The 14,257-nt window shown below is 45.2% G+C and overlaps 1 protein-coding gene across 1 annotated transcript in view; it reads left to right on the forward strand.

The window, feature by feature from the left end:
• Window positions 1-14,257, forward strand: part of ACVR2B (activin A receptor type 2B) — a 100,923-nt gene that overhangs the window by 73,158 nt on the left and 13,508 nt on the right. The window contains exons 2-4 of the mRNA XM_084280064.1: window positions 8,101-8,308; window positions 12,313-12,422; window positions 13,789-13,940. Of these exons, the coding sequence (XP_084136190.1) occupies window positions 8,101-8,308; window positions 12,313-12,422; window positions 13,789-13,940 (470 nt within the window). The remainder of the gene's footprint in view (window positions 1-8,100; window positions 8,309-12,312; window positions 12,423-13,788; window positions 13,941-14,257) is intronic.

Consider the following 14,257-nt stretch of genomic DNA (forward strand, 5'->3'; position numbering starts at 1 on the left):
AGTGGCATGGGAGGATGAGGATGGTGTTGGAGCAAGCACACGTGAAAGAGCTGGGAAAGGTATTGCTACGTGGTTACTTACTGCTGTTCCTTAAATCTCTGCACTCCACAAGGAGATGCTCCTGTATCCTTTGCCTGGAAGGAAATGCCTTTTGTAGACTCACTTTCAAAGCTCTTCAAAATTTGGTGGTGGGGGGGATATTTACGAACATACGTGATTTTATTTCCTCCTCCCATACTCTTTGGAGACCTCATGCTGGCTCCTGAGGAGAATGGGAGAGAACAAATGATTGTGTTTTAAATGTCATTTCAGAATTTGCTGCATATTTTACTTAGTGATTTGTGGCATCTGGTCAAAATTTGCCCTCTGATTTTTTAGGAGTGTAGTTGGGAATGTCTTAATCTTGTGATTAAATATTTTCTGTCACTGAAGATCCAAAGTTTTGGGGGGTGAGACAACCTTCTCAGTAGCTTATTTACACAGTGTTTAGTCCACAAGGGGCCGTTTTTCATGCCAGAGAGTAGTCATTGCTGTTACAAGCCAAATACACGGTCTGCTTAATGCTTTTATGAATGCACACCTCAAATTGAAGGGAAAAAATAATCTGAATAACAATATGATTGTTTGAAAACTCATGGTCTGGAGGAGGAAAACACAACCTCTCCTCTATGGAAATCCTATATGGATTTTCTATATATATTTAATTGCTGTAGCAATGCAAAGGAAGCCAGGAGGTGTCTCCTAATGACTGAGGGTGGATGGAGGAGTGGTCAGCAGAGGTCCTGCACGAGGTGGCTTTCCTTGAGGATGGTCACACATGGATAGACATCAATCAGCTTGGTGTCACAAGAAGATTGGTTGGGTGGTTTGTGGCTTCACACTTTCTTCTCCACCCTGCGCTTTGTGCGGGCATTGGCAGTGGATTCTTTGGATGCCAAACGTTGTGTTCGTTAAGGCTGACTTGATTTCTCTCCTTATGGGTGTAGCAGGGGAGTGAGTATCTGTATTAAAGGGGGAAAAAATAAAGGAAAATAATGTAGGCCTTTTTTTGTGTGCTATTACTAATCCGGTTTGAGCTCTGCTGTTCAAATTGCCTCGTTTGTGACCCAAAGTGCATTTAAACATGAACTGCAGAAGCACCACGGCATTAAATGCTTTTGATTGATCTCCCTGATGGTTTTATTAAAGAACTAAAACCTTTTTTGGGGAGACAGATACAGTTAGTGATGCGAAAGGAGAAATCTAATTACATTTTGGCTTTGTCCTTCACTGAAATGCTACAAAATAGGATTTTTCTAATGGATAACTAAAATGATCTCTTCTTTAAATAAAATATAGAAATGACCAGCTGAGTTCAAGTCAAAAATGCACTGCTTCCAAAAATTGATTAACTGCTGGCAACGTTTCTGTCCTGCCGCACAGCAGTCCAGCTGGTGACCTGGCCAAACCTCCTTGGATCTCTCTGCCTGGCCAGAGGAATGATTTACTAAACCTTTCCCTGAGCGATCCTCCCCTTCGGGCCAAAGGATTAATCTCATCAGCTCTGCGTATGTATGTACACTCAGTATTTCACTAAATCGAGTAGAGCTGTCATCTCGCTCAGCCCTGGCTTCCCTGAGTAGGAATCTGCTTGGTTTTATGGGTGTTAAGGAGCTGGGATGCTGCATGTCCTTCTCCAGTTCCTTCTTCTATCAACCCTATTCCATTTAATATAGCAGGGAAATTATTCAGAAGAATTAAACCTTTATTGCATCCTTTCCCTGAGCTGGTGGTAATGACTCTTAAAACATGCTCCCTGTATTTTACAAAACATGTTTTACTAGTGGTTTGGGGAAAAAATTGTAATAAAGCTTTAATTCCTTTGAATAATTTCCTTGTTATCTTTTACTGAGTTAAGCCCAAGTTAAAAAAGAGATATATGGGGGGGGGGGGGGACGGGGACGACTGCTACACAGATGTCCGTGGAAGCTGTGAAGCATGAGTCATGGTGTGAATATAGAAGCCCTGAGTTGTCATCCCTGGTGAGCAGGGAGGATGTATTTCTTAATATTAAAGTTCCTTTTTTAATTTTAAAAGAAAATGACTTAAAGCCTCCTGTCCTTTTGAGACTGGTTGTCAATGGCATCATTGCAGGTTACCATGGCAATATATGCTGAGATAATAGATTAACAGCCATTGATTGACTAGGAAACTTAGAGCTCTTTTATCGTGGGATATGCCAAATGTATTGACAGAAAACAAAATTCGAAGTAATATCCTCCCTTGACGTGGTTCTTGGTGCTGCAAGGGCCTGGTTTTACCTGATCTGGCTGAAGAACCTAAATGTTTGGAAATAGGTGATGCTTTACTAAGGTTTTTTTAGGGCTCTGCCCATCCCTGCGCCCTGCCTGCAGCAAGGGACAAGCCCTGGATATTTGATGGCTCCATGCCTGGGTGTACATTGGCCAAGGGTGTCCCAAAGGTAGGGGTGAAGTTCTGGCATGAGAAAGGGGCTCTGAAGAGTCGAGGGGCTTGTTTCTGTTACGTGGGGCTCCACTGTTTCCAGGCTTTTATGGAAGAATGGAAGATATGAGCGACGACTCTTTAGATCCTCATGTATCGTTACGTACTTAACCACACATGTCATCGCTGGTTTGATGCTTTGCCTAAAAACGTCTTTAGACCCTATTATTTAAGTACAGCAGGAATGAAATCACTCTGCTTGGGGAATAAGCGCTGGAGCAACATTACTAATTGCAGCTTCATTATGTGCTCTGTAGAGATGTAACTGGGTGGTCTCTTTAGAGCAACATTTTCCAAACTTCCCCAGTTGCAAGCCTTCCTCTGGCTTGGTTTTGGCATCCAAAACACTATCACTAACTGTTTGAATTTCTTTAATTTGCAGTCCTGCCACATAACTTCTGGACAGGTGTCTTGGAGAGGGAGAGTTGGGGGAGGGCACAGTCCTCTGTCCCTGCCTCTCTCTCTGCCACCACGCCTCCTAGTCGCCCAAAATGTGCTTAGATCATGGTGTGTGTCCCCACTACTGAAGGATGTGCCACAGTTCAGGCCTGGGTTGGGAGGCAGCTGGTTTAGCATCCTGCTGTCACTGAGCAGTGGGAAGGCGTCAGCCAGCACTGAAGTGGTTCATCCCAGCGGGTGCTGGGCTGCAAGGTGAGCGCCCAGCAGCCTCTTATTTCCCAGCTCTGCTGAACTGTGCTGTGGTTTGAGGGATAGCTCTTGAAAACAAACCCAAACCTCAAACAAAGGGCCCGACTTTCATAATCACACATGCAAGAATGCATCCGCAGTTGCTTAATTGCTACATGCAATTACCCTCCAAATTAGAGGGCAATTACCCCAATTCAGTGTACAATCTCTGTCATTTTATATTATAAAATTACATGCACAAATAGCTATATAGGGACATAACTAAGTGTTTGCAAATAACTTCAGTTGCATACACATTTCCGTGTATGAAGCCCGGTGGTTTTGACAGTTAGGCAAACAGACTGTCTGGTAAATCACTCAGTGTTTATGCAGACTATTTTGACACATCCCATCTTTTCGTATATACTTTCATTTTAGGTTTTAAAAAGGGGGATAGGCAGAGATAAAGAGCTGAGATTTATAGCCGCCTGCAGCCGTGGGGGAGATATTCCCTATGTATCTAATTATGAGTTAGGAGCCCAGCAACTGCTAACACCTAGACCTGGAGTTGCCACACTGGATCTTGGCTATAATTTAGCAGCTGTTGGATAATGACACAGCCTCAGTGATCTGTCGGCAGCTCCAAATTAGGAGAGCAGAGTTTAGTCTTAGATCAGCGGCGAGGTCCCATGCCTCGGCAGGCTGAAGTCCTTCAGTTCAAGAGGACCCTTTTTTAATGAGCTCCCTCTGCGCCTTGCAACTCCCAAGTAGAGGAGAGAGGTCTTTCCGTGCCACACGGTATTTTGCCTGCTCTTCCCATAATTATGGGCCTCACATAGGTGCTGGGGGTCTTGCTCATCAAAAACCGTGGGATGCTCTTGTCATTTGGAGCAGAAAAATGACCCAAGAGAATCAGTGTAATAATAGTTTTTCAGGACTGAGGTCGAAAAGTTGATTTCTACCCCAAAACTGGGTGGTTGTGAGTAGCCTCCCTCAGCCTTCATGACATGGTAGGGGGTATTTGCGTTTGGTGGTATTTTGTGTAAAGGTATTTGTGCACAGTTTTTGTTTGAGGAAGCTGTTGGGAGAAGCCACGCTGCATCATCTCTGAAGCACTGGGTGGATGCAGTGGGATGCCAGAAACCCATCTGCTACTGCAAAGCCTAATTCTTCCTCAGACTTCGATTCCTGAAGGGACTTCAGGCTTTATTCCTTAAGTGACTATTTGTAGTATTAAGATCTTTGTCTTTTTTTGCCTGACTATTGATCCAAGGCTCTTTTCCATGGAGTGGGCTGGTGCTGATGGCAAGGGGGTTCTGTTGGAGATCACAGAATCGTAGGGGTTGGAAGGGACCTCCAGAGAACATTGACTCCAACCCCACTGCCAAAGCAGGATCCCTAGGACAGATGGGTCTTGAATATATCCAGAGAAGGAGACTCCACAACCCCCCTGGGCAGCCTGTCCCAGGGCTCTATCACCCTCACCGTGAAAAAGTTCTTTTGCATATTGGTGCAGAACTTCCTGTGCTCCAGCTTGAGGCTGTTGCCCCTTGTCCTGTCACCACTGAGAAGAGGCTGGTTATTTCCCCCTGTGTCCCACCCTTCAGATATTTATAAACATTGATCAGATCCCTTCTCAGTCTTCTCTTCTCAAGGCTGAACAGCCCTTCATAGGGGAGATGCTCCAGGCACTTAATCATCTGTGTAGTCCTCTGATGGACCCTCTCCAGGAGATCCCTGTCTTTTTTTGTTACTGGGATGAGGATCCAAAAGCTCTTTTAAAAGATCTGAAAGCAGGTAGCAAACAGGCTTTTGAAGTGTCATTTTAATGTGAGTATCCTTACGAGCTGTTTTAAGGAAAGCATACATTTACTTAGTCATCTAGAACTTTATTCAACTCACCTAAACTTTGACAGTGGAGGGGCGGGGAAAGGCCTTTTTCCTGGTGCGGTTGCTGTTTGCAGAGCTGGGTTGCAAACAGATCTTAGTCTTCAGCTAAAACTTGTTCCAGGAAAGACAATCGTCTTGGGGGAAGGGAGCTTGGGCTCAGCACAGGATTTAGCAACCTTGATTTGCTGGTCCTAGAGCCGATAAAGCTCCTGCTTCACATCTTTTTAACATTCCCTCTTCAAAGCACAATGGAAACATCGAATCTCATGGCAGCTTTGTGCATCGCGTCGGCCCTCGTTGCAGGTGGAAAAAACAGAAGCTATACAAATACCACTTGAAGTTATAGACAGAATTGGCTGAGCCAGGATTAGATTTTTTTGGGGCTGCTTCCCAGGCAAATGGTTCATTAAACTTTCCTGCTTTCTGAGATGTGGGGTCAGGGAGGGAGAGGAGATTTCCATTTAGAGCAAAAGCAGGATTCAGTTTGGGGTGATGGGAATAATATTGCAGAATTTATTTCAAAGGCTGGACCAGAAGGGGACAATATTAGCCACTGGGTATCAGCTGGAAGCCATGTGAAGTATTACAATGAAGCTAAGGCATTTACTCATTCCTGAGAAATAAAACCATACTGTCTTCCCCACACACGAGACGATGCTCCTCCACTTTCCTGCTGATTTACCCAGTACCTAGCAAAAAATGCTTAATCTGCCCTAACAAAGCGTGGTGGAAGTATCAAGAGAACAAATATCAAGGCTTTAACAAGAAGTGTCAATATTGACACTGCTTGGTGTTGAGGGATATTGGTAGGTTGTTTTTATTATAGTAAGCAACTTGTCAGAGGAAAACTCAGACGGAGCTTTGCAAGCGCCGATAAAACCTGCAGGTGCTATGGAAATTGAGCTCTGGTCCGGGTGTGCTTGGAATATAATTTCCAGTTCCAGAAGTCAGCTTTATGACTTTCTCATTCCCCTCCTCCCTTTCGGTCTCTCCCATGACACAGATTAAACATCCTTCCCAAAAAAGTTACTGAAGCATTGAACATCTCTTAACTTGCAGCGAGATCTTCCTACTCTGATGATTTTGCTGCGTACTGTGAAAATTGCCCATTGCTGAGTCCGGGTGTCAGTATGAGGAGCAGGCTGGATACATCACCCCTAGCTTGTGCAGAAACTATGGTTTCTCCTGCAGCCTTCTTACACAGTTCTGCTCTGTGCCAGCTCATCTGTACTCCTTACTTGATGCCTGTTGGTAGCAGAAGGTTGATTCCCTACAGCAGATCAAGCTACGTTCAATAGTTTGAATTCAATCTCTAGCTCAAGCACCATCTCCAAAGTGCTCTCCATGTACTGCAAAATTGGAGGCAGATCCTGCAACCAGGTAACAGCTTGGAGACTTGGCAACTCGAACTGTTGCAGGCTGTAGGTCAGGGTCCCCCTGGCACCCTGCTCACTTGGGACAGGTTGTTTAATTTTGGCATGTCAGATCTTCAGTTGGAAGTAATACTCCCTTCTCCATCTGCATGTCGTGAGAGTACTTAAACTGGTAGTGGATGGGTGTTAAGGTATGGAAACGATGAAGCTACAGAAGGTATCTGGGGCCTGGAGCTGGTGCGTGTGCCCAGGCTGGGTGTTTTCTTTGCTGGCTGTAAGCCACTCACTGCTCAGTGCCCTGCAAAGACCTTGGACACCTTTTAGAAGGGGCTGGTTTACCCTGCTGAGTGGGAATCACAGGCCAGGTTGCATCTAGATAATCTGTATATGGTCCTGACTGCCATAATCCCAACATTCAAGGTTGCACAGCCTTTGGAGAAGATAGTTCTGATACCACTGCTAAATTTTCCAGCCAGAAACCTAGTTCTTTGTAAAGGTCTGGCTATTCTGGGAGTACAGCACTTTCATTTCATGATCCTGTGGGACCTATTCACGTTTTCTTCCTAGTTGTCAACACATTTTATTGGGATACCTACGTTTTCCATGATTACAATCCATCAAAATAATGGCCAGGTCTGACCTTGCTTGAGGTTGGGTAATCCCAAAAGGAGATGGCTGCAGGGCACCTCAGAATGTACAATAGCTTCATGGTACCTTTTCTGAGTGGCGTCTTACATGTCATGTGTTTGTTTCATGTCTCATTTTAAACTAATCCTCAGGATGCTGCAAAGCATCTCCAAATTAAGATCTCCAAATGAAGATTTCTACAGGTTAGGACAAAACAGGTCACCTGTAGATATTGGCGTTCCCTTAAATGACTGTTTCTAATGGACATGTCTGTAATTGTGTTTCAGTTCTGTGTCCTGGTGGTCATGCCATGGTTCCCATTGCTTAGGGCAATGGGAACTCCTTGGTCCTTTGGTACAAGGATCTAGAGGGGGAAGGACCCACAGGCTATGGAGACTCCTTGGTTTGTGGTGACCACAATTGTGTGGGGAGTAGTTATTTTTTGCTGAGGGTCTTGCTTGGGTGGAGAGGCAGCGTGAGCTATGTCAACCACAGCTTGGGTAAGTCTCCACATTTGTTGTGCAGAGACTTACCCCAATAAGCCTGAATCAGGACCTAAGTGAGGATTAGGTGCTGAACTAGCCCTCCTGTGCAGGGTGAATATTATCTGTTCTCAGTTACATCCTGGTGTAGGAAACCATTTATTTTTAGGTGGTGTTTCCTAAAACAATGGTGGAGAGGGATGGTAACTGGTGTGTGACATCCCAGCAAGCGACAAGTAGTGCCCTGGGAGGCTGTCTTTCTTAAACAGGGTTTCTGTGGTGAGAAAGTACTGCATATGGGTGGTTGTCTTGTATGTCTCCCTGCTTGGGTTCCGTGGTTAAAGCAAGTAGACATGGGGGTGGTCTCAGCTGGGCTCATGACTTCACCACGAGCTCCTGCTGTGGGTATAGGCAAACCCAACTTCTTTGTTCCCCACCTCACACCAGCAAAGGAGAAGCTGAAGCTCACAACAATGACCTGCTTAGCTCTCAGAGGGGCAACTGTATGTCACCTAAAGCATGACCATGTGGAGATATGTCTGCCAGGATCTGTTTCTGATTTTGCTTGAAACATACTTGGGGTTTGAATTTTGCTCCAGGACCAGGCCATGGGGAGACTGAGACAAGGGAATGCATTTACTACAATGCCAACTGGGAGTTGGAGAAGACCAACCAGAGTGGTGTGGAGCGCTGCGAGGGGGAGAAGGACAAGCGGCTCCACTGCTACGCTTCCTGGAGAAACAACTCGGGCTCCATCGAGCTGGTGAAGAAAGGCTGCTGGTTAGATGACTTCAACTGTTATGACAGGTAATAGCCCAACTGTTTTTTTCTGAATACAGGTTTAATTGTTCTCTGTGCAAAGGCTCATGATTTTTGCATGGATGAGAAGAAAGTGAGTCCAAGTCAATTGGCCCATTCATTCCCTGTAATTACTTCTGTTGCTAATGCAGCTCTCAGAATTGTCACTTGTCTGCCTTGACTTTCTAAATAGAAACTGCAAAAGGCACTTTTAGGGGGGTTTTTTTGTTGTTGTTGTTGTGGGTTTTTTTTTTTTCCCTTAGCAAAGCTTTGATAATTCTGGCATGTGTTGAAAAACGTGTCCTGTACCATCAACTGAAGAGCAATATGTTCTTCCAAGAGCATTTGGCGATACAAAGGAAAACTTGGAATCGCTTGGAGCTCTCTAGAAAAGCACAGATATCTAGGGGTGGTTAGAGGTTGAGATATTCTGCCACTGGTGATGTCGCAAAAAAGTTTCACTGTTTTTCATCTGAGTTAAGAGATGGGCCAGGAGAAAGAGTGGGACAGCAAGAGCAATGTACATGTTCGTGTGTTGCTGCCTGTAACAAGCTGAAAGGAGAGAGGTTTTGTAGTACGAAGGCTGCAGCTTCATTAAATAGCTGGCAAAATAAGCTGGTCTTTTCTCATTCCCCTTGCTGCAGTTCTGCAGAGTGCAAAGAAGAATTACAGCTAAAGAAAACAGCCCTCTGAAGTTTCATGGTTTAAAAGGAGCTCGGTTTAAAGCACAGTAGTGTCATAGAAACATCAAGTCCTTCAAGATCATCAAGTCCAACCATCAGCTCTACAACACCGTAACCTCTAAACCATCTCCCAGAGCACCACATCTACCCGTTTTTCGAACAGCTTCAGGGACGGTGATTCCACCACCTCCCTGGGCAGCCTGTTCCAATGCTTCACCACCCTTTTGGTGAAGCATATTTTTCCTAATATCCAATCTGAACCTCCCCTGGCACAAGTTTAACCCATTCCCACTTGTCCTGACACTAGTTATTAAGGAGAAGATGCCAACACCCACCTCACTACAACCTCCTTTCAGGTAGCTGTAGAGAGCAGTAGTAGCTCTGGACTCAGTGTTTCTGTTACAAAAACTCCAATGACCAGCCAATGACCCAAGCCAAATCCATTCAGGAAGGAGTGATAGGACATAACATTCAGGGATTTGCCTCAGTATACCACCAGTGTAGGTTGGTCTTACCCTTGTGGTGTTCCCAGCAGCACATCTTGGTAGCTTCTCACTCCAAAAGTTTTAGGACATCAGGACCTAAGCCATGGGGTTTACACTGGGATTAGATCTGTCCCATGGCTGGAGAGTTTCCTTCATTCGGCGCTGGATGCTCCCCTGCTTTTGCGCCTGTTGTCTTAGCTTAACCCGACTGTGAGTCGCTCCTCATCTTCCTTCTATTATTAGCACTGGGGTTACTTTCCCACCACACCTATTCCCTTGCCAGTTGTGTAGCCCAGCTCTATATATAGTTAAATTTTTATTCTTTCCCGATAAATCAATCCTTCTTGGCCCATTAGTCATCTTAATGCCGATCCTTCTGAGAACAGAAGGTCACTCTAGTTTCCTACTTCCAAGCAGAAGTGTTTACTGTAAACAGCTTTCTCCTTTCAGTGCCTGCTCTCATATACAGTGACACTTGTATTGTCACTGAGTGTCTCTGTGCAGGGATGTAGTGGTTCTTAAACTTTGTCATAATGTGTTGCTCTGTTACAACAGTAAAAAGTTTCCAGGGCTCCTCAGAAGCCTTTTTTCAGCCCTGGGGTTGAGCATCCATTATCCTGCAGCCTGATTCTTCAAAGTCACAGTTCCAGGGCAGAGCTAAAAGATCTTCTGAGAATTAACAAACAGTACAAGTGTTGAAAGCAACATTTGAAATAAAGGTTAGCTTTAATTAAATAAAGTGTGTTTAAATGGAACCTTTTCTTATTTCTTCCCCTGAGTGCCCTCAGCAGTCTTTTCACACAGGTAGAGTCACAGCCCAAGATGGCAAAAGTGGCTAAAAAGATGATTTTTCTGCCTACTGCGCTGTGCCAGTGTCCTTTCTGCCTCTGTCTTCAGCACCATTGGGTGCTCAGCCCCTGGGTGCAGCCTCAGGAGATGGAGCTGTACCCATATCTGCGAGCATCCCCTGCACGCTCCTACATGGCCAGGCAGCAGCTCCTCTGTAGTAGAGGAGACACACACTGCACTGTGACAGACGGAAGGTGAAAAATTCCGGAGTGCAAAGCTTGGGACGTTGAGGGTGATGGCTCCTCGCTCTGTTCTTTATCTTAAGGAAACAGGAACGTGGGGGATGTACATTTAAGGCTAGAGGAAAAAGGTAGTGTTTAACAACCGGCTTGCGTGCTCCTCGTTTATTTACACAGCCCCACTGGAGAGGTCGTGTTCGTGTTCCCTTGAAGAGCACGTGAACCTCTATGAAACGTGCCCTCGCTGCCGTAGAAAAATGTGTCATTCTCTCCCGCTGCCTCATTTGTAATATTTGCTAAGTATAACGTGTCATACGTACCTGGATGGCTGCCCTGAGCGCCTACCAGCTCAAAGACAGGGATAATGAATTGCAGATGTGGTGCAGGCTGTTTTCACTCATTAGCTTGATTTCTTAACCAACAGATTTAGCAAAGGATGTGTTTTCTGTTGAAGACTCCAATACTGATGCTGTTAAATCCGAACGGCTTGTTATCTGATTTCATGAAAAAGCATCTGGAAACATTGCTTAACTTGTTGAAACATGTTTGTTCATTTGAATAAGTCAAATAGCTGCTTTTTTTTTTCCTTTCTTTGAATTTTTGGTGGGTTTTAAAAAAAAAAAAAGCCTGAAAAGCAAACCCAAGTGCTTCCCAGCTGAGATCTTGTGTAGATATGCCACCAAAAGGATCAAAGCACCAAAAAGTCCCTTGTGTTAGGATTGAAGAGAGCCCTTTCCATTCCTCTCATGGCAGCGTGCCGGTGATCCCGCGGAACGGGAAGCTTGGCATGGGTTCATAAATGAGTAATAATGTCAAACACATATGATTGTTTTGCTGCTTCCTCTGAGTGGCCGAAGGAAGGAAGTTATGCATATAATTTAGCTGGGCTTCAGGAAATAGTTTGATACAGTTCTCTGCGGAGAGCAGCTCTGAAGACTCATAACTAAAAGCAGAGGGTGACGTAGCGAAAGGTGGCAGGGAAGGGAAGCGGGCATTTAAGCAGGAGAAAGAAAATGACTGTGAGACCACTGCGAAAAAAAATCACTGCACATCTCTTCTGGCATTGATCTGCAGGAGAGGGAGGATGTGTGGAAGTGGAGTTGGTCTGATCCGTGGAAGTCCCCTAACGGTTTGCGCAGCGTGGCAGGAAAACTCAGTGCTGGGAAGGCTGTAGTGCTACCTGGATAACAGGGAATGTGAAAAATGAGAGCTGATTTTCTTAAAGGTTTTTCTGCTAGGACCAGTTTTTTTTAAAGGGGAAGGAGGCAGCTCTTGATAATTAAATTTTTAAAAATGCCCCTGCCTGCAGCAGGACTATTGATGCTGCTGGTGTCTGGTGCCCTTCCAGGGCACATAGCAATGCTGAAGGCTGCATGAGCAATTCTAGCTCAACCCTCTTCGTAACGTGCTTTATGGCACAATCTTTAATTGCGCGATCAAATGCTTCTCTCCCCTGACAGCACACAGACGGGCTGCAGGAAAGACACCGCTCAGGGATCGAGGCATCTCTCCATCGCTCCTCTGCTTCTCATTCAGTTAGCAGCGGTGGCTGTTATTTATTACTCGCCATCTAATGCCTTCGGTACATACGGAAGCATTTGTTTCCTTGATGGTCTTTTCAAGGGTCTTTGCTGTCCGCTGGGGTGTTTCAGTGCCAAGTTGTTTTCTGTAAGCAGAGACAGCAGTTCTGCGCAGGCACGCAGAGAAGGTGATGCAGAGGAGCGGGTTGGCTCCCAAAGACAGCAGTCAGGAGTCGGCTGATGTTGGGCTTTTCTTCTCTTCCCTTCATTGACCGTGTCTGTCCCTCCCTGACACAGGCAGGAGTGCGTAGCAACAGAAGAAAACCCCCAAGTGTTTTTCTGCTGCTGCGAGGGCAACTATTGCAATGAGAAGTTTACCCATCTGCCTGAAGTGACTGGCCCAGAAGGTGAGTGAGTGGTGTGGATCGGGGGCAGGGAGGGAGTCCTCTTCCTCTAGACCTACTTAGTGATGACTTTGAGCTTTGGGCTACAACCAACAGGACACAGTATGCTGTTTTGGTTACAAAGTCCAGAAATCTGTCTACTGGGATTTCTACTTCTACTAAAAAAAGTTTTTTTAATGTTGTTTCACTCAATGAGTAGAGTATGTTGTACCAAACACCTCGGATAACACCAGTAGGGATTGAGTTTTCTTTATGGTGGATGTTCACACTGGGATCTTGGGAAACAAAATCCCACACAAGGGAAAGAGGGCAGTGATTAATACGGCACAGCCCATGATTCAGACTCTTAAAAGGTATTTAACACCTTCTTCATTAGTTTTCATAGGTCACAAGGCTCCACATACCTGGAGCATCTAGGGGTTTTGTATTTGATTGTGATTTTGTTGGTCTGTGGATTATAAGGGAATAGGGGTGTGTGTGCACATCAGCTTTCAGAGTTTGTGGGTATATTTTAAGGAAGAAAAGTAATAACATGTCCTTCTTCGAAGACTAATAGAAAAATGATGCTTGTTTTAAGTGAACGCTTCCTAAAGTATCATTCAATAAAAGTTATTAAAGCAGGTGGATCTTTTCCTTAGGATGGTTCCTTTTGCTATCGACTACCCACACTTACTGAGATGTTCCAGTAGTCCATTATCAGATTTTCCTGGGCTTTCCTGTTAGGTTTTTAATTGTTTACATGGAGTTTATTATCTCCTGTTATTAATGTACCCGTAGCAACCTAGTAGCAAATATTCTTTCTCTCACAGTTTTGTGTTTAATTTGGCAAGTCTTGCTATTTTTTCCTTCCCTGGCTCCAACATAGCAACATGGCTCCATTTAGTATTCCCATTGTTTGTGTCTCAACTGCACTGATGTAATTTGGAACGAGAACTACTGTGGGAATAGTGCATTTGATTGTGGCTCCGGCAGCATTTTACTAAAAACTTGACATCTTGTCAATCACTGTAAAAGGCAAAGCGACGCTGCGAGGGATTTCGTACTCGCTTAATATATTGGGAAGGGTTAAAAAGGAGGAAATTTTCTGCTTTTACATAGCCCAGCAAGAAATACCCATCTTAAATAAAGGTCAGATGGAGGCTCGGCTTGCAGAGTGTGGTTTGTACCATTGTAACTCCATTAGTAATAGCTGTATGGGAGAGGGGAAACCACAGAGTGTTATGAATGCTGTTGGATGTGATGGGACATGCTGCTAGGCACTGTCAGCTTTGGACCAGAAGGGGTTTGGTTGCATCTGGACGTGTAACTGGCAGTGTTGTTGCATGCCCGCAGGGCCCTTTCCCTCATCTACCCTGCTCTTTTCTTATAGTCATATATGAGCCACCACCACCAACGCCCTCCCTGCTCAACATCCTGGTGTACTCGCTGCTCCCCATCGCTGTCCTCTCCGTGGCCATCCTCTTGGCCTTCTGGATGTACCGTCACCGCAAGCCTCCCTACGGGCATGTGGACATTAATGAGGTGAGGGAGTCGCTACCCTTTATCTGGACCTTACAGAAGACATGGAGGCTGCTCAGTGTATGTTGTCACCCACTTTTGCGTCACTTCTTTCGGGTGGCTTAACTTTTCTTCTCTGTGTTTCTGAAGTTGGTGGTACAGTTGGCTTCTGTGGTGGTGTTAACATCTCCTGTGCAGCTGATAGGCATAGACGGGGTTACCACCATGTCTGAGATTCCTCAGGGCTGGAGTTACACATCCCTGCTTGGTGGCTACCCTTCCCCCAAACTCTCAAGCCCTTTGCCTGATTTCAGCCAACTTTGCAGAGAAGCAGGGATCAG

This window comes from Gallinula chloropus (assembly GCF_964237585.1).
Source record: "Gallinula chloropus genome assembly, chromosome: 2".
Classification (NCBI taxonomy): Eukaryota; Metazoa; Chordata; class Aves; order Gruiformes; family Rallidae; genus Gallinula; species Gallinula chloropus.